The sequence below is a fragment of the Athene cunicularia genome, assembly GCF_003259725.1.
Source record: "Athene cunicularia isolate RWA chromosome 2 unlocalized genomic scaffold, athCun1 chr2_part1, whole genome shotgun sequence".
In the NCBI taxonomy this organism is placed as follows: Eukaryota; Metazoa; Chordata; class Aves; order Strigiformes; family Strigidae; genus Athene; species Athene cunicularia.
Window position 1 is genome coordinate 99825303 of NW_020799095.1, and position 19913 is coordinate 99845215.

The 19913-nt window shown below is 37.8% G+C and overlaps 1 protein-coding gene across 1 annotated transcript in view; it reads left to right on the plus strand.

The window, feature by feature from the left end:
- Positions 1 to 19913, plus strand: part of LAMA1 (laminin subunit alpha 1) — a 124353-nt gene that overhangs the window by 57679 nt on the left and 46761 nt on the right. The window contains exons 9-23 of the mRNA XM_026841437.1: positions 598 to 703; positions 1197 to 1357; positions 4286 to 4426; positions 5365 to 5538; positions 7008 to 7109; positions 7786 to 7997; positions 9276 to 9387; positions 10300 to 10410; positions 11196 to 11323; positions 11905 to 11991; positions 12244 to 12455; positions 12956 to 13062; positions 14041 to 14221; positions 15509 to 15645; positions 18280 to 18516. Coding sequence (XP_026697238.1) covers positions 598 to 703; positions 1197 to 1357; positions 4286 to 4426; positions 5365 to 5538; positions 7008 to 7109; positions 7786 to 7997; positions 9276 to 9387; positions 10300 to 10410; positions 11196 to 11323; positions 11905 to 11991; positions 12244 to 12455; positions 12956 to 13062; positions 14041 to 14221; positions 15509 to 15645; positions 18280 to 18516 — 2208 coding nt within the window. The remainder of the gene's footprint in view (positions 1 to 597; positions 704 to 1196; positions 1358 to 4285; positions 4427 to 5364; positions 5539 to 7007; positions 7110 to 7785; positions 7998 to 9275; positions 9388 to 10299; positions 10411 to 11195; positions 11324 to 11904; positions 11992 to 12243; positions 12456 to 12955; positions 13063 to 14040; positions 14222 to 15508; positions 15646 to 18279; positions 18517 to 19913) is intronic.

Genomic DNA, 19913 nt, shown 5'->3' on the forward strand with positions numbered 1-19913 from the left:
AGGTCATTACTGATTTGTTTTACATCTTAGGCACCTCAAAGGAAAATCTTCCCAGAAAGAAAATAAAATCCTTGCCATATGAATCACATTGCCTTGTATTTCAAAGATATATAGATCATGAAGTCAGAATGAATCTTCGTGAACAGATAATCTCTCCTCCCATTGAACACAGAGCCAAGGATTTCTTTCATTTCCTTCCTCTTTGAACCAGAGTATCTTTGCAAGAAGCATCCATTCTTGTCTTATAATTTCCATAATCTTTGGCAAACCATCACAGTGGTTAATTGCTGTTACATTAAAAAAAATCTATTTATGCTAAATGTGTTGGGCTTCAGTTTCTAGACATTAGTAGTTACTATACCTTTGTCTGTGCTATTGAAGACCAAATTTTGCTCCCACATCTAAGTTTTTTCTAGGCTGCAATTCCCTGATCTTCTGTTTGCTAAAATTGAACTAGTCCCTTGATCTATTGCTGCATATTAGTTTTTTCAGTCTTCATTCATATTAGTTCCAGTGATCCCAGACAAGAAACAGATGTAATCTTACTTTTTCCCAGTTAATAATTTGAGAATCTGACAGAGAGCGTTTGTTTTGTAGGTTTCCCCCTATGAAGATCACCCCTGCTATCCCTGTGGCTGCGACCCGTTTGGTGCTGTGAGTTCTGACTGCGTTAAAGATGAGCACCATTCTGACTCGCAGCGTGGTAAGGGAGCAGCTGGCGCCTTCTCTTTAAACCTCAAATCTGTCTATATTTCTGGACATTGAAGTTTGAGGGAACACTATCCACTTGTGAATGGCTGACAGTTAGGTACCACTTGAAAACAATGGTAAATATTTAGGAAGAAAAGGTGAGGCATAACGTACTCCTAGGATTTTAAGGTATGTCAGGGCCCTGAATGTGTTCTTGTGTGTGGATGGTGGGTTCTGACTATGTAAAACAATATGAAGGATTGAGATCTAACACTGTTGTTTATGAATGCTGTTATAGCTGTTCACAAAATCCATTTTGCCGCAGTTTCTGTGCATCTGGTACTCTAAGCATGAAAAATAGATGGTGAGACTGACATGCCAAGTATCTGTGTGGAATATAACATGGAGTGTAATAAAAAAGGAATGCTAAATTACTTCCACTCTGAGACATGTTGAATCCAGACTATTGCCTGCCTTTATTTCTTTCTTTATTTTTCCTTTTCAAGGGACTTGGCCAGGTCAATGTCAATGCAGAGAAGGTTACACAGGAGAAAAATGTGATCGTTGTGCATTTGGGTATCGGGACTATCCAAACTGCCTGCGTTGTAACTGCAGCCTGATTGGTAGCATTAATGAAGATCCATGCACAGAACCTTGTCTTTGCAAAGTGAGTATTAAACTTTCATTTTTGTTTAAAATTGAATCTGTGGATTGATTTGTAAACCCCTTCTTAATAAGGGAAATTATTAACTGGAGAGATCACTCCTTTTATAGGAAGTAACCTGGTGTAACCGTGCACCTGACAACCTGGAACTTAAAATTACTAACTATTCTCTGTACTTGTAACCAGGATAGTTTGTTAAATAGTTCTGTATGTGAGTAATACACCTTTTTCTATATTTTCTTAATAGTGGGCCAGACTGGCATTAAAATCAATGCCCAAGTGAGTGTGAGGGAGAATCACAGAGAGGATGACAGTATGCCTGGCTGGGTTTGGTTTTAGAAGAGAGCTTATCAGTGACTCTTCAAAGTCACTGATTTTTTGTAAAGGATGTGTTTATAACATCTGCTTTGTGTGAAGAAATGGCATGCACTTTGAAAGAACTATTGGAACAATTGCATTAGAAGTACGTATGAAATATGAAATATGATTTAGTTGTTTTGATTACAAAGTATAAACCATAAAAAATGTTAGAAAGCAGTTTTGCAGCCTTCTTTTATTTTCTGGTAAATGCCTTGAAATATCTTGCAGCTGTAGATTCTGCTGAACTTTATTACAAATCTGTGTGTCAGTATTTAAAGAGGTTACACTTAATTTTCTGAACCAAATGTTAGCTAGTGGTTGATGTATTTGTTGCCAAGTATGACAGTGAACAGGAGCCAAAAGTGTGTTTTTTTGACAGTTTTTCTGAAACTTCTTAGTCCTATTGCATAATTCATCTGATCCAAAATATCAAACATAAATAACCAGAGTCTGGAAGAAAGAAATAGCTCCAATGGCCAATTAAAATACAAAAAAAAAGAGATACAACCATTTTGCCTGATTTTGAGCTAGAGTAACACTATATCAGCTGATGCAGCTAACTGGTGAAAATTTTAGTATAAACTGTGTGAGAAACTGTCCCCTTTTAGTGCTGTTGTGGGCATGAGCCTAGCAAAAAGAATTTTTAAGCCAGATCATTGAGAATGTCACCAGCTAGCAGCCCACCTATAGAGGTGAAAGGAAGGAAGGAGAAAAGTTGTGTACTCCAAATATTAAATGAAGGAGGCGGGATTTCTAAGCCTGTGCAGTCTCTGTGAACACAGCAGTGCAAGCTATTCCTTTATATACTCAGAATTTCATAATATTTGATCTTTTGTGAAACACAGCTCTTGAGGTCTAGTCATTGGGTGAGATTTTATTTTTCATTAAGAAATAAATAATAGTTTCTTTCTGATAATGTTACAAAGTGAAATGTGTGATCTAAGTGCATTCTGAAGATTGAGACAGCTTTTTTATTAAAGCTGAAATGATCATACAAATACTATTTATGTAAAAATCAAAGATTTAAAAATCTCATTATCTCAGGAGGCCCTTTGCCTGAGATTTTTTCCAAGTTTGGTTATTAACAAATAGAAAGCACTCATCCTCAGCCTTTGAATCAGCGCTGGGGATCATAAATTTTTCATATGGTTTGCAATAACAATTTGTACTTTGCTTACAAAAGCACATAACCTACCTGTTTAGAGAGGGTTTATGTGAACTTCACATACCAAATACTAGACCAGAAGAAGAGGCAGTTGGTAATGTTGCCACCAAAGGTCTCAAATTTCTCTCTGGTAAGCCTGAAATTTGCTCCATGGGACCAAATCTGATATAAGTCTGGAAACTGCAGTGACTCTTTTGGTTGAAGTGAAGTTTCCCTGGTAACTGCTTCTGAAAGCAGCATTTGATCCACGGGCTTTGCATTTCAGATTGCATTGCAGAGCTCATACAGGCCTCCTCAAAATAGCAAGATGAGTATGCTTCACTGTATGTCCTGATGTCTTAACCATATATATCAGGGAACTTTACAGAGCACCCCACAAAGTCATCCTTGCCTTTGTAGTGGAGTTTTCCCATAGTGGAAACCAAAGGTTGGGATGAGGGAGTTATGTGTGTCTGGGTCTTGTCCTGATAGGAAGCTAGGGCATGATCAGAATCTTGTCCCTGGCAGCAGGGTATTTTCTCTATCTTGCTGTGTAGAAAATACCCATAGAGATCTACTATTTACACAGCTTTGTGGGCATTAACCAAATATTTTATCTACCGGTTTGCTTGTCAGCAAAAATTGTCTAATCTTTTTGAATAAATAACTACATATTGTCTGTAAATTTTACAAGAAAAAAGAATGAGTGCACTGGTTTGGATTTTCCAACACCCCCCTGCTGTAAATTCTACATTAAAAGAGATACGTAGCAGTATGCTCTGAACTATCCAATTTCCATGGTAAGAAGGCAGTAGGCCAGTGAAAGGAGCTAAAGGGGAGTGGAGCACCTCTACTTTTGGAGTAGGAGTTTCTGGACCTTAGCCAGAGCATATTAGGAGGAAGAGCTGCCAGCGAGCGTGTGTATGTGGTGTTCCTCCAGGAAGAGGGGCAGCAGTGGTGCAGATCACAGTGTAAATATTGATAGATGGCTGAGGAACATTTGTCTTGAAGCTGGCTGTGGTAACTCTAGGAGTCTGGCCTTAAAGGTGATCTGTGCTGTATGCAGACCATCTGGATTCAGTAAATATGGGAAGTTTTCTCCAGAGCAGTCTACAGATTCAAGCTATGAGAGAAGCAGACTGGCAAGCTGGCAGAAGCTTTTCAAACCCTGCCTGTGTGCTGAAATTTCACTGCAATAGAGCTCTTGCCAAGGCATGTTTAGGTTTTGATGAACTGGCAAATTCTGATGAATTTTTCTAATCAGTTTTAGTTTTAAACTCTTGAGTCTTATTCAATAATCCTGCTGTGCTGAAATCTGTTTTCTTTTATAACCTTCTGAAAGCTGTTATGCCTACATCCCACCTAATCCACTGTATTTGTTACCATAATAATGCTGATGTGAAACAAATGTTATATGCTATTGACAGGAAAATGTAGAAGGTGAAAACTGTGATCTCTGTAAACCAGGATTCTACAATTTGCAAGAAAGAAATCCCCAGGGCTGCACAGAGTGTTTCTGCTTTGGGGTTTCTGATGTCTGTGACAGCCTAACATGGCCCATCAGTCAGGTATTTATATGTTATGTCCATGACCTAATATTCTTTCCTGTGGCAGCTGCGAAAGGTACCATATTTCTCTTTGACATACACCCAAGTTAACTCCAAATTCTGGCATGTGTTTTTTTACAGTGGAATGGATTTTCAGTGTCACTCAGCAGCTTTGAGGTAGTTAGTGTGTCATCCCAGTGCATTCTTTGGCCCCACTGACTTGAAGTAATACCAGAAGCACTGGGTAGTGGTGACTGTGATAATGCACTTGGAACAATGCATTTTCTTCTGACCTCATGCTGTTAAGTTTCTTTGCATGTTGAAGAGATGAACCCAAACTGTTACCTTGCTCTCATACCTAATGAGCAAGGCTAGAGTGACCTGTGGCAGTAATGCCAATACTCTTTCTTAGAAAGCGGAGTGGTTGTAAATATCACTGTCTTCTGAATAGACATGTATTGAGTTAGGGGTATCTTTGCAGAGCTAGTTATGCTTTAGTCCTGTGTTTTGTGTGCCAATAAAAAGAGGAAAAACGTCAAGTTGATGGAAATTCTAAGATGCTTGTATAAAACTCTTTCAGTGAGAACAAAGTTTTCTCATATTGCTCCCTCTTCTGGGGACTCTGGATTTAGCTTCCCTCCAGCTCGCTCAACCTCATCTATAAATGGGGACAATAGACCCCAAAGCCCTTGAAGTTCTATAATTCTATCTCAGGGAATTACATAGGTATAATAATAATTTTATTGGGAGGATGAAAATCACACTCATCATTTTTTGTTCCATCTAATAGAGAGGTAAATACAATCCTATGCTGAAGTGGCATATTTATGTATATTGGATGTCAGACTGAGCCTAATGAAAGTGTTACAGATCCATCAGTTTGAATGAATATCTAGGGAGGTGTTAAGTGTCAGTGACACAAAGTCTGACTCCGTTAATGATACTATTCTTTCTTGCAGATATCAGACATGACTGGATGGCTTGTTACTGATCTGTATAATGCCAGGAGAGTGCAACCTCAGAGAAGCCAATTTGATGGACCCCGTCAAATAAGTATTAACAACACTGAGGCTGTGAAAGTACTGACACATACTTATTACTGGTCAGCACCTGAGACATATCTAGGAAATAAAGTAAGTTTTCAACTAGAGTCATAACTTCTTCATAGTTTATTTTAATCATAACATAATTGCTTTTAGTAAATAGTTTCTCTAATTAAAAATTACACATAAACCCCAGACTTTTCAATCTATCTCTGCTCTTCAAATCATAGTGTTCCTGACCAGACATTCCCAGTACTCTCTTCATACTCTTTGATCTCATTCGTCTCCTTGCTTCTTTCTCTGCCTGTCCTTGACACAATATAATCTTTTTTTCTCTCCTGACTGTTACTAATTTATATGCTCACATTCCCCATACTCTTGGCTCCTATCCCAAAGCTTACACCCTTCACACCTTGTCCAGTACAGTAGACGGGACCATTAAATTTCTCTTGCTATTAGTTTCCAACAAGCTAGTCTTTAACTTTTGCCTTGGTTACTATCTAAAGCTCTGAGTCTCCCTTTTTTTGCAGCAGAATTATGGAATAGTTGAGGTTGGAAGGGACCTCTTGAGGTCATCTTGCCTGACCTCCCTGCTCAATCAGGGTCACTTAGAGCAGGTTGCCCAGTACCATGTCCAGAGCTGTTTCTGAGCAACTCCAAGGATGGAGACTCCACAGCCTCCCTGGCAAATGTGCCAGTGTTCAGACACCTGCACAGTAGAAGAATGTTCCCTGATGTACAGAGGGAGCCTCCTGTGTTTCACTTTGTGCCTATTGCCTCTGGACCTGTCACTGGGCACCACTGAAAAAAGCCTGGCTCTGTCCTCTTTGCACCCTCTCTTCAGGTGTTCATATATAATGATGAGATCTCCCTGAGCCTTCTGTAGGCTGAATAGTCCCAATACTCTTAGTCTTTCCTCATATGAAAGATACTCCAGGCTCTTAATCATCTTAGTGGCCCTTTGCTGGGCTCTTTCCAGGATGTCCATCTCTCCCTTATACTGGGAGGCCCAGAACTGGACTTAGAACCCAGCTGTGGCCTCACCAGTGCTGAGCAGAGAGAACTTTACAGACCTCATCTTTAATTATTTTAAGTCCAGAAATGTAACATTAGAAGTAGTTTTACACAGGCCAACACTTGCTCAAATTTTGATCTCTTATTTAATATGTCTAACTGTTGGTACTACTCTTTAATTTACATTGAAGTAGGCAGCAGCAGCTGTGGGCTAGGAAGCCTGGAAGGTAGAATATAGAATATGAATAAATCCAACATGCTGTGCTCCTTGGCTAAGACAGTAATGTAAACCTCTGCAGTTTGTTGGAAGTCCTGTAGGTGTTTCAGTGAATGAGGGCATTTCTCTGAATCCTCTGTAGAGCAGTTAGCTTTCCCCACCTGCACAGCAACAAGCCAGTGCTTGTCCCTGTGCATGTTAAATTTTCCATGGAAAGTGGAATTTGTAAACTGTGTACACTATAATTTGGACATTGTACTGTGCCATGTCACTTAGTGTTGGTTGGAGGTTATCATGTTGTTAAGACTTTGCTTTTTGTTAATTTCAGCTCACAGCTTTTGGTGGAGACTTGAAGTATACAGTATCTTACGACATTCCAATGGAGAGTGTGGACAGTGATATAGTATCCAGTGTGGATGTCATCATTCAGGTGGATTTTTTTCCAGCTTGTTACTGTTCAGACATTAATAGGAATCTATGAAGGGGTTAAGAAAAGGAAAATAAAATAATATTTCTATAGTAGTTGTTCTGTCAATTTTAAGTCCCTTAAAAGTCACTACTGAGATTTTGTTACTACTCATTTCTCTGTTTTTCTGATCCATTTGTCTGAAATTCTAGCTATACAATACTAGTTTAAAATTTTAAATACCTAAATTTTAACCTATGTGTAAACAGGTGAGGTGGTCATTATCAAATGTATAATGCTCTGTTTACAATCAAAACTACAATAAGCTGAAAAGACTTGTATTTATGATGAGTGTTCTTGCTGATTCCTTTTTTTCCTCCAAAAAAAGTTTAATTTGTAATACATACTTAGCAATAGAACAAAAGAGAAAAGAGATTCTGTTTTGTAGAGGAGTTTGGTTTTTGAAATTTTATTATTTTTAATCCAACTATTTCTGAAATCTCTAACCCCAAAATAAAGGGATCATAGTTGTCCTGAAGCCACAGAAAACGCAGGCCTCTTACGTTTTTTCTAGCGCAAGAAATCTAGTTTGATTGCCTCTTTTCTTTGTTATCTGGATGTATATCTGACACTAAGTGTAATTGCTTAATAAAATTTGCATGCAAATACAGAAAATGTTTTCTCGGTCTTTCAATTTCAGGGTAATGGGCAGATTTTGAGTACAAGAGCAGCGGGCACAACATTACAGCCCTACGAGGAGTACTCCAATGCAGTGAGATTTGTAGCGGAGAATTTCATAGACTTCAATACAAAAAAAGCTATAGACCGGGAAAGGTTGATGACTGTTCTGGTAAATGTGACCCATCTTCTGATCAGGGCCAACTACAACATTGCCAAAAAAGCTGTGTACAGGTGAGGGAGAAAAAATATTCAAGTTAATCTATATACTGCTATTATTTTTGTGAATATGAAACGCTATTCGTAGTGGCAGTATCCCTAAAGTTTCATGTTAATAATTCCTAGAAAAAAACCCCATTTTTGATTGAGATTTCTCAAGACCGGTCTTGTCTCCAAAATACATTCATGTGGAAAAGGGCATTTGGTTGTTTTAAAGATATCTGATAGCAGAAAAAAATGTTTCCTGCTTTAAAGGAATACTGCATAAAAGCCTTATTACAATGGCTGCTTTGTTAGAGTGAAGTACCTCCGAAACTCTAAACAGTATGCTTATTTTGGTATGTGGCAAGTTAATCCATCACAGACTATTGAAAACCTACCAGTAAAGAGTTGGCTGTAATTTCTTTTAATGTCTGTTTGTTAAATGTTTCTGAAGCTCATCTCTGAGGGTGTGCTTAATAGGAAAATCAGGCTGCAGTGGATTAACTGGTCATTCCATAGTCTCAAGTCAGCATTAGCAGTATCTGCATTAGACCTTACAGTTGTTTGTTTTACCTGTTCTCTAAGACACACCAGAATAAAATCTTATCATTCTCAAGGGAATCAGTTCCAGTGCTTCACTGTTTATTTACTTAATTACCTTAGTCTCACCAATAATTTTTCTTCCTCATTCCCTAATTTGATAGTGTTTCATGTCAATAACATTGGACTTGATACCAAATTTGCTTTGTACCCTTTTGTGCTCTTGAAGAGTGGTGATATTTCTGTCCATTTAGGGAGAGTTTGTTCATCTTTCTGGAAAGTTTGTGAAAATTCATTTAAATCATTTTACCTGTGACTGAGAAGATTGTCTCTGCTTAGAGTTTTGCTTTGTTCTCTTTTGTGCAGGACCAGTGAACTGGTGCTGTTTCTCACTACTTACCCACCTGCAATATGTACACACAATGAAGTAAAGCTATCTTATTTCAGGACAGCAAGAGAAGGCTGCCCCACTGATGTACCTCTAATAACCATGGCAGAGGGGGAAGGTTTTGTTTAAACCTCTTCACAGGAGAAGAGACAATGGTAGTAACAATAATGATAACAGGAGGAGGGCACATCTACTCCCAGAATTGCAAATGCAGTGATAAAACTATGATCATAGTTGTTTTACAGCAGAAATTTGTGTCTGTTCCTCAGTTGTCACTGCTGGGGAGCAGCACTAAGCAGTGTTACTCCCCTAGAAGCAAACTATCCTGTTCAAAATCAAGTTTGGGGAAACAAATGATGGGTTGTTTTCATGCTTGATCCTAGGCTGGACTCTGTGACCCTGGATACTGCAGGTGCAAATGTTATAGATCTTTCTTCAGCACCAGATGTGGAATTCTGTGAATGTCCTCAAGGTTACACAGGAATATCCTGTGAGGTAACCTCCTTCTGTGTTTTATGGATGCAAAGTTATCTCCTATCTGAAAGCATCTAGGTTTTAAAGGCAGTCTGCCTTTAATCATACTGCCATAAAAGTACATGTTCTGTGGTGAAATGCTGTCTACTATACTGTATACAATGCTGTAGATATTTTCTTCCAGATAGGCTAAATGGAATTTTACACTTACTTCTTGAATTCTATTTGATGGCACTAAAAGATGATGATACACTTTAGAGCATCAGTGTTGCCGAGGGAGCAGCTGTAAAAGCTCTGTGACGCTGTTTTGAGCTTACCTTACTCATTAATAGCACTTTTCCTGGATTTGAATTGTGTAAAGTTTATTTCTGTTTTATTTCACTAGGTTTATGGAGGTCACTAGGTTTATGGAGGCAATAAGGAATCTTAGCAGGAAGAATGCTAGCCTTTGGAAGATCTCACAAGGGTCAAATGTGTTGCACAAGGTGGTGTCTTACATATCTGTGAAGATTAGGGAGACAGAGCACCATCTGCAGAATAGCAGGAATTATTTTGACAAATCATTTCAGTATGAAGCCTTGTGCCACAGCATTGCTAATGATTCTGCAGAGGAGATAGAACATCTGTTTTTTATTGTCCCATAATAAAGAACTTCACATATTCAGCTGCACAAAACTTAACTTACTTGCCTCCAGGGGACAAAGGGCTGAATCAATGTTTTATGGAGTTAATTCTTAGCCCCTGTATCCAGTGCAAGTAAAAAACAACCACCAGAAAAGAGCTGCAGTGACATCAATAGAATTGAAAGAGCATTCAGTTACCACAGTGTGAATGAGTCAGAGGGTGGGTGGTCGGAAGAGAGCTCTTTGAAATTTTGATGTGTACTTTTAACATACATAACGCTACTCCTTTTTTCCCCCTGTTTCTTTTCAGTCCTGTCTCCCTGGGTACTACCGTGTGGATGGAATACTCTTTGGAGGTATTTGTCAACCCTGCAAATGCAATGGGCATGCAGCTGAGTGTGATATTCATGGTGTTTGCTTTGTAAGTCATCCTTCAAAGTGTTTGGGTTTTAAGCATCTATTAAAGAATTAAGGGAGCGTATTGACTGTGGGAGACAAGTTTACAGTGTATGTAAATTTCAAGCTATAGGCACCAAGTGTTTATTTTTCTTGCTTTTCATTGTTTATTTCAGAGTATGTTCAGTGGGCTCTATTAAAGTGTTCTCTAATAAAGGGTTTGTTTCACTTTATCATTTCAAGTGGGGAATAATCAGAACTAAAATAAAAATGTCACCGTATACTGCCTGATAAAAATCTTAACTTTACTTGCTGCAGATGACACTAAAACTTTTTCTGAAAGGAACAAAATTAAGCAGTGCTTTGAGTGACTATCTGTTTTCAGATATATGTGCATCTTCCTTGACTAACAGCAGTGGAAATTACACATTACCTTCTGAAGAGAGAATTCAGCTCTCAGATCTCTTCTGAAATTTAAAGCTCACAGAAATAAAATGTCTAAATACCAGTAATAAATATATAAGAATTTGTTACTGCAAATGTGTGCAATATGCAAAATATGTTTAAGTTCGTGTATAAGTAATGTGGCTGGTTTCATGCTGTAAAGTAAATGCTAAAATGTAAGAAAGAAACAATTTTAGAATTTGTTGTTACAACTCAGGAAGAAACCCACTTGTTTTTGAAGTTATACTCTGTTCTTCATGGCTGTCTCCTTGAACGTTATACTGCATGCAGACTCCTGCAGGGATCACTTAGAGGCTGAAAAACCTTCAAGAGTAAATATGAAAAGATTTTTTCCATGTCTCACAGGCTTGTCAACACAACACGACAGGACCTTTCTGTGATCAGTGCTTGCCTGGTTTCTATGGAATTCCATCTCAAGGAACTTCTGAGGACTGCCAGCCCTGTGCATGTCCTCTGAGTTCTGCTGCAAACAAGTAAGCTGCTTATGTGACATTTTCTTTTGCATCTTCAGCAAAATCAGGAGGTGAGATAAAGAAAAAATGTCATGAAATCTGAAGGACAGAGAGAGAAGGACTTCTATTCTCCCTCTTCATTTGAGTGTTTTTCCAGGTAGACAGATGCATAGACTAAGCTAAGGCAGGCTGAGTGAACTGGTGCAATTTGTATGTGAAGTTTGAAAGTAATACTTCAACCTATCCTTGAACATGTCAGCAAAGTCGCTGTTACTTTTCATGTTGTTTCAGAAAACAAGTGTTGCATGTGAAAAAAAGGAGCTCAGTACAGAAATTGGACAGATTTGCTAGAAAGAGGGCCAGGTTTTTAGGAAGTTTTAAAATCTTCCTTTCCCCTAGAAGAAAAAAAACCCCACCTCATGAAGAGTTTTGAAAATGATAACTATTTTGACATATTGTAGTGTTTAAAGCATTGATGTTAATCTAGAAAAATCAGCAATTGCATGGTTCTGTAGATAGGTGCGTGAACTTGAACAACGGATATTTGATGTTTGTAGAAGATTCTGCGTATTGATACTGACTGCCATAAATATTATTGATAGTTTCAGTCCTACTTGCCAGCTGAGTGAAGGTGGTGAAATTGTCTGTGACAACTGTCTTCCAGGCTACACTGGTTCTCAGTGTGAAAGGTATGTACACTAGCTTTGGGTAAAAATATCTATATCATTGCCATCACTAACTGGTTCATCATCCTACCTGCCTCGAATTTTTCATACCACATGTGCAGAACATTCCTAACAAAATTTTCCTTCCCATTTTGTCTTTGCTTGTAATACAGAGATACTTTAGATAAAAAAATTAATAGGAAATACTCCCTTGGGTGGGGAGAGAGTTTGACATGGCTGCATTCCAGCTGATAAAGTCTTTAATCTCTGGTGCAGGTGTGCTAATGGTTACTATGGAAATCCACTCATGCCTGGGCAATCGTGTACTCCTTGTGAATGCAGTGGCAATGTAAACCCTCAGGAAGATGGCTACTGTGATACCTTCACAGGACAATGCCTGAAATGTCTGGGGAACACAGCAGGTCACCACTGCGAAAAGTGTGCTGATGGGTATTACGGGGATGCAGTGATTGAGAAGAGCTGTCGTGGTAAGCTATTATTACTCTCAGAATTTAAAGAACACAAAAATATGATGTACATGTAGCAGAATGGATGGCAAGATGTGCACCTTTACTGTAAGTGTTAATCTAAGTTGTGAGTTGGCAAGTTCAGGTTGAAAACTATGGGCTTGGGTTAGTCTCAGGAAGGAAGGTATTATGCTAGGGTCTGACACTTCATATTCCTGAAACTTGTTGGCTTTTTTAACACTGTCCCTCCAGTGACCTGCTGTAGACACTTACTACTTCTAAATGTTACATATAGGGCTGTAAGAAACAAACTTCTTGGATTATCTGTTCAGAGGTAGTTTTTTTAAGCTTTTATCCCAAATGTGTAGTACAGGTATTACTGTAGTATATTAACATCTATGGGATATAAACAGGTGAAACACATGTTGTATACTGAATTTGGAATTCTGTATAATAACAAATGCATATAGATAGACATTAATAAATTTTTAAAATTTGGTTTCTCTTTGTCTAAACATAAGCCTGTGCGTGCCATGTGAATGGTTCCCTTTCAAGTACTTGTCATCATGAGACAGGCTTCTGTCACTGCAAATCAAATGTGATTGGAGAAAGATGTGATAAGTGTTTGGTGAGCAAATGTTTACCTGTTCCTAATATCTACATTTTCTTGTGTCTTTGTCTTTGTGTTTATCTATAGATATTGATTAAAACAGATGCAGAAAATAGCAGCAAATATATTCGGGGAAGAGGGGACCTGTTGCTGGGGCAGAGACCAAAAGCTTTTGTGGTTGCAAATTGCTCTGTGTGTGCTCCTTGCAGGTGTGAAGCTGTGTGGTTGACTCTGCATCCTTCTATATAGGGCTGTTCAGGCTAGTGCTGCGCTCACTAACAGCAGACAGACAGTCATATTGGCTTACCAAAAAACCAAACCAAACACTGCTGACAGACCTGAAGGGGACCTTAGCACTGTGCTTCTGCAAAATGAAGCCTGAGTGGGAATAACTGAGGAATGTGGTTTGTGATAATAAATATATCATGGTTGAACGCCAAAAAGGGATTCAGCTAAAAGACAGGCCTGTTATAAGAACAAGTAGATATTAATTGGTGATACAAAACAGCAGTTTCCAGCCTTTGCGAAGTGTAGAACTGCCCCAAAGATCAGAGCAGGACATCCATGTCCAGATACTGCCCTTGTGCCAGCCCAGCTGTGTGCCTTTCAGTCCACATGTACTATAGATCACTGACCTGCTCTGTTCTGGTCTTCCATTCACATAAATCTCTGCCTGATCAGAACAGCCACACTCACCTCATGGAGGTCTTTTACAGTCTGAGGTTATTTTAACTTAAAGTCTCACTACTGAGATCAGAGGACCACAAGAGCATTTCAGTGTTCACTTTTTCACCCAAATGCATACTTGTGTATAGCTGGGAACAGTGAAGAGATAAGGCCAGAGAGTCCTCCCATAGCAGTCACACAGTGCTGACCAGTATTTATGCAGGTCTGACAGCAGGGAAAGTAAACAAGAGAAAACTTAAGCGTGTACATCGTATTGTTTTCAAAAATGTACGAAATATAGCTCAAACGTATTTACTTGCTGTCCAACAGAATGGTTACTATGGCCTGCTTGCTGGACTGGGCTGCATTCCCTGCAACTGCAGTCAATTTGGCTCAGTCTCTGAGGACTGCAATCATCAGGGACAGTGTCACTGTGTACCAGGAGTGGCTGGAGAAAAGTGTGATCGTTGTGCTCGTGGCTTTCATGCATTCCAGGATGGTGGCTGCACACGTAAGCTCTAATCCATGATCCTTTCAGATTTTGGAATTTCTTTCAGCAATATATTTTGTTTTAAACAACTGACCTTTATCAGAGTTTTGGTGATTATGTGGAAAAATCTGTAGAATGGTCTCCTAATACTTTGATTAAACTAGACAGCAAAACATTTCTTTGGTTGCTTATTGTGTAGTTCCTTGTAAAACGTGATGACTGTGAAAGAGTAACTCATAAAGCTTGCATGAGAGAAATATTACATCCTCAATAGCTCCTTTGTCTCTTTTTTTTTTTTTTCCAAAATGCTTTAGTCCTTCAGAGAGAATAGAAAATTCACTTTTTATGCAATTGTAAAAGTTAAGAGCAACTACTCTTACAGATTTTTACCTTGTTTTTTCATTTAATTATTTTACTTTATACTTTGATATGATGTCATTGACTCTATTTTTCCATCACCACCTGGATGCGTACAATTTTTAGTCATAATACAGAGGAAAATGTTAATCCAAACAGAGAACATGCCATCAAAACCCCTAATTTATCATGTTAATAAGATACCCTTTTCAAGACAGTATAGCTAAAGGAATGCCTACCTTTTCTCCAGCCTGAAAGAAACATTTTTTTCATGCCTCAAATAGTATAGTACTATGAAATCTGAAGTGAGATTATGTGATAGGGTTAATTTTTGGATGTGTCTTTACTAAGAACCAAAGATCCCTTAGGTACCTTTTAACCATTTCAGTCTCGAACGTTTTTTTAATGTTATTAAGACAATTAATAAAAACACTTCTCTGGACTTCTGCTTTTTAGCAAGAATAATCTTGCATTTCTTAAATAGACAAGTGCTTCCTTCAGCAGTTAGTTATAAAAATAGTTAACCATCTCTATTATTTGCTAAGTAATTTCAGAAAAGTACTAATTTCTGAGATTAATCCTTACGCCTGCTTGAGAATATTACCAAATCTCATGATGAGTTTTGTATCCTCTATAACAGAAATTTTTCCGACAAATTGACTCTTCTCCACAATAATTTTGTTTGACTTTGTTGATTCTCCTGAGGAAATGCAGCACTGCTTTTTAAACCATCAAACAGGCTACGTCAAGAAGCAATAATGGGCTTTCAATAAAAATGTCACTGTGGTTATAATTTGTTTCTCAGTGATTAGGGATTGCAAGGAGTTCTTAGTGGAATGAATAAACTGTACTGCATAATTAAGAAAAGACAGAATGTTAGTGGTTTTGGAGTTTCTTCTTTGTAGCTAAAACAAGGGTAAAGTTAATCATTCAGTCCTATTTCTCTTCCAGCCTGTGATTGTGCTCATACTCAGAACAACTGTAATGCTGATTCTGGCCAATGCATTTGTCCCCCTCACACTCGGGGACCAAAATGTGAACTCTGTGAAGAAAATCACTGGGGACTTTCTCCTAAACTTGGCTGCAAGGTATGGTAGGCTGGTCAAAAAGCCATGGCTGTTAAAAGCAATTTGCCTTATACTAGTGTTAGAACTGGACTCTTGTTCTGAGAACCTCATCTTTGCTCTCTGTCTCAAAGCGATAGTGCAACATGCTCACATTAAAAAAAAAAAATAAAAAAATCAAACTGTAAAGTGTTTATTGAGGAACTTTCTAAGAAAGTTTTCTTTGAAAATACTGATCAGAGTGCCTATTCTGGATACGTGCGTAGATCATATTAAAATTTTGAAGTGTGTATACTAACTTTTAATTGCTTAAATAGTGATACTAAAACAGATTTATAGGAAGAATTGGCAACAAGGAAAATAGTTTCTGTACTAATAAAGAAGTGATATTATGGTTTTAAGAACAATGAAATCTAGCTTATCTTGAAAGTCATTGCATACTTTTTTGGGGGATATTTAGAAATAAAATTTTGTAAGGTAGTTAATGTCTCATGAATGGAAAAATGGTAACTCCCATTATCTCAGCTTAATATTTATGATTAAGCAGTAAAATGCCAACTCAGTGTGGATCCAAGGAGTATCAACCATTTACACAATTAGGTTCATGCAGAAAATGCCTGACAGTTATGTCATTGGGCCAATTTTTATTTTTTAAATATTGAGATTTTTAAAAACCACAGAATTACATGAATGCAGTGGGTAATTTCAATAAAGAAACCACAAATATAATCAACTAGACAATGTCTGTCATGATCTGCAGTAAATATTTGACACGTACAAGTATCAGCCAGATTGTTTTCTTTTTTCTTTCTCTATTTTTTTTAGAGTAAGGATGATAAAATGGTCCTATAATACCCTTCAGATGTTGCCATCTTAGTGATTTATAGCAGCTTACTTAGCAGCCAGTCTTTAAACCACTGCTTTGTCAGGTACCAGCCACTGTCATTCTTACCTAATGTTCTACAAGTACAATGTGCGTTTCCCTTGAAGTGTTCATTTCATAGGATGATTTCACAGCACTTGCTAACGATCGAATTTAAAAATATGTAACTGCTCACTTTTGCTAAATTGTTTAGCATTCCTTTTGCTTACAGCATCACAATAATTAACATTAATTACTCTAAGGTATTTTAGTTACTTTCTTTATTCAACAAATAATACCTAACAGTCCCGATGGAGGCTCCCCTCTGCTGAGTAGTCAGCCATGTCAGGTTGTGATCTGGTGCAATGTCTACTGGCAAACCCTGGAAAGGCTCTTGTATGCTCCCTACATGGAGGAAATGGAGGAGATGCTATCAGAAACCCAGCCGGTCTATTTTTGCAACACAGACTGCATTAGTGTGATACTTCATCTGGCTCAGTTTCTTGCAGTTTTCTTGGTATTCAACATCCATTTCTGGCTGCAATGATGGAGCAGAGCAGTGTGTAGTCATGTTTTGTTTACAACACTTCTCAAGTGTGCTGCAGCACAGTTAATTGTACCTCAGAGTCCTTATTTATCTTTATCACATGATAGAGATTGAAGTACCTGTAAATTATTTCTGTTATTATGATTCTTAAAATAGGATTTGATATTCAGAGCTGTAGACCTTCAATGGTATCTGGGAGCCAAAACTGTCAACATGTTTGGTCATAAAGGGTATGAGACTGGACAGTGTAGTACCTAGTGTTTGCTGCTAGAGTGAAAACTAATACAAAGTACTAATGGTGAGCAGCAAACCTGTGAAAATTGCTAAAGGACACATAGTGATGCTAATAGGTTTTATGGGTCTTTGTGTAGAGTGCTTTACAAGGTAAGGCTTTTCATCTCAAGAGAGATGAGGAGGAAAGAAGACCAAGGAAAATGCTCACATTCAGGTGATGATGGAATGTACTTTTTGCCCGCACTGTTAGAAATAACCACAGAGCAAAATTGGACTTGTTAAGTAACCACAGATATGAAATTAAGACTAAAGATTAGATCCAGTCTGCTTCAAAAAAGAATGACAAATTAAGCTACCTACTTTGCATGTTTGTAATAACAGGTTCATATTATTGATTGCATAATGAAGGATGGGCTTTGCCAGGGAACAGGATTCCTTTGGTACTCCAGGGAATCAGATTCTTTTGGTACTGCGCTGCAGTGCATGCAGAGCTTCCCACCTTTGGATGCAATGAGATTCTTGATTCCTCATTAGATAGTAAATGAAGCTTGAGAAAGGTGTAAACTATTAGTGCTTCTTGAAATCTTAAAAGAATGTCAGTATTAAGATTTTTCTTTCTGTCATATAATTATTGTACTTACAGATTTCTTTAATCCATTTATATAACATTATTTTAATCTATTTGCTGCACTCAATACGTAGTATTTTAAATAAAGTATTTTGGATTTTTTTTTTTCCTGGAACGGGTTCCTTCAACTCCTGTGATTCCCAGCCCAGATTTGGGAATCGATAAAGCTTCTTACTTTTTGGCATTCACTGTTGAAATACATTTTTTTTTTTCAAATACAAACCAAACAACTCATTTCTATGTGGAAGTTCTTCCCTTTTATTATTATGTAATAATTGTTGACAGACATTAAGTTTTAAGGACTGCTCTAAATTTACTGTGCTGTTTCTGTTTTAACAAAATTGTCTTTAAAGATCTGCTATTTATGAACACTTCTTTTCATCTAAGGCTTGCAACTGTAGCAACACTGGTTCAACCCATCTCCAGTGTGATGTATTGACTGGCCAATGCCAGTGCAAAATTCAATTTGGAGGACAAGACTGTTCCAGGTGTGCATTAGGCTACAGGGACTATCCGGACTGTGTTGCCTGTGATTGTGATTTGAGTGGAACCAAAGCGGAAATGTGCGATGACATTGATGGACTTTGTGGTTGTGAAGAAGAAACTGGCATCTGTACCTGCAAGGTACTGAAGTATTCAGATCCTTTTGGGACAGCACTGGGGTTTTCTGGATGTTTATTGCATAAAAGTTGTTGAAGGTGTAGAACTTCAAAAGGCAATCTGCATCCCTTCTTTGAGACATTTTGGAGTACACCTAAATCACCCTTAAAGGATTTTCTGTACTAGCAATAAACAGATCTTATTATTAGTCAGCAGGGTTAAAAACTGTGAGATGATGTTCCCCACTTTGGACAGACACAACACAGCTGTCAGCAGAAGAGATAGCAACATTAGCAACATGGCATAATTATTTCTATTCTCAGAAATTCCTGTGGTAATATTAGACAGTTTGTCTCTCCTACCTCCCTTTGCTTTGTTTTACATAGCCATGTAATTTTATTTCCAATATGTGGCCATAAAATTATTGTGGCACAGTACTGTAGTTCTCTTTTAGACATAATTAATGGAATTTGATGTATGTATGTTAAGAAGTCAGGATCAAGACCCATTGTATGCCTGATCACAAAAAGTAATTTCCAGCTGACTGATGCTGAATCCTTGCTAAGTTTACAAAACAGCGACTGTACATCTGATAGAAAAATGAATGATGTGTTTCTAGTCTTGACAGGATTTGGCATATTTCATAAATATGGTCTCACTGCAGTCCTAAATTCAAATAGATTGCATTTGTCTAATGTAGGATCCATGTCAGTCAGAACTGTCAGTGATCCATCTGACAAGATCCATGTCGGAACTCGCAGTGCTAGGTCAGTGTTTGGACTGGATGATCTTCAAGGTCTTTTCCAACCTAGACGATTCTGTGATTCTGTCTTTATTCTATAGTAAGTGAATTTCTGTAACCACAGCATTCTTGTGGTACATTCAGTCATCTTTTTTGTGGATTAATAAGGTAGAAATGGATGAGGATGGATTTGTCTTGCTTTTTCTTTTACTCCTAGATTTCTGTCTGCCTTCTTTTGAATAGGACAAAGTCTGACCATGAGTTCTGAGACAAAATTTTAAAAAATCTTGTTAAATATGTAAGAATAGTGCTTATGACTTCAGCATCACTGTCGATCTCTGTATGATGAAAATGTCTTCTCATACTAAAGACAATGCTGTATGAACCATTTTTAATGCTACAGTTTTTATGTGTTTTATCGCACTTGCTGTTTGCTACAGTTAAATTTTGCCTTGCAAGTAGTTCCAATAAGAATAGTTCATAACTCTTGCATTATTTCTTAGTTGCTATTTAAAAGTTTATTTTTTTTTTCTTAGTACACATAGAATATTGAATAACCAGCTGTAATATAGAAGTATTCTGATGCAATGAGCAATTCAGAAAAAATGTTTCTACCTCAAGCCAGGGAAACCTATTCCTTCATAGAGTCTAGGAATACTTTGCTGTAGGAGTTGCACTC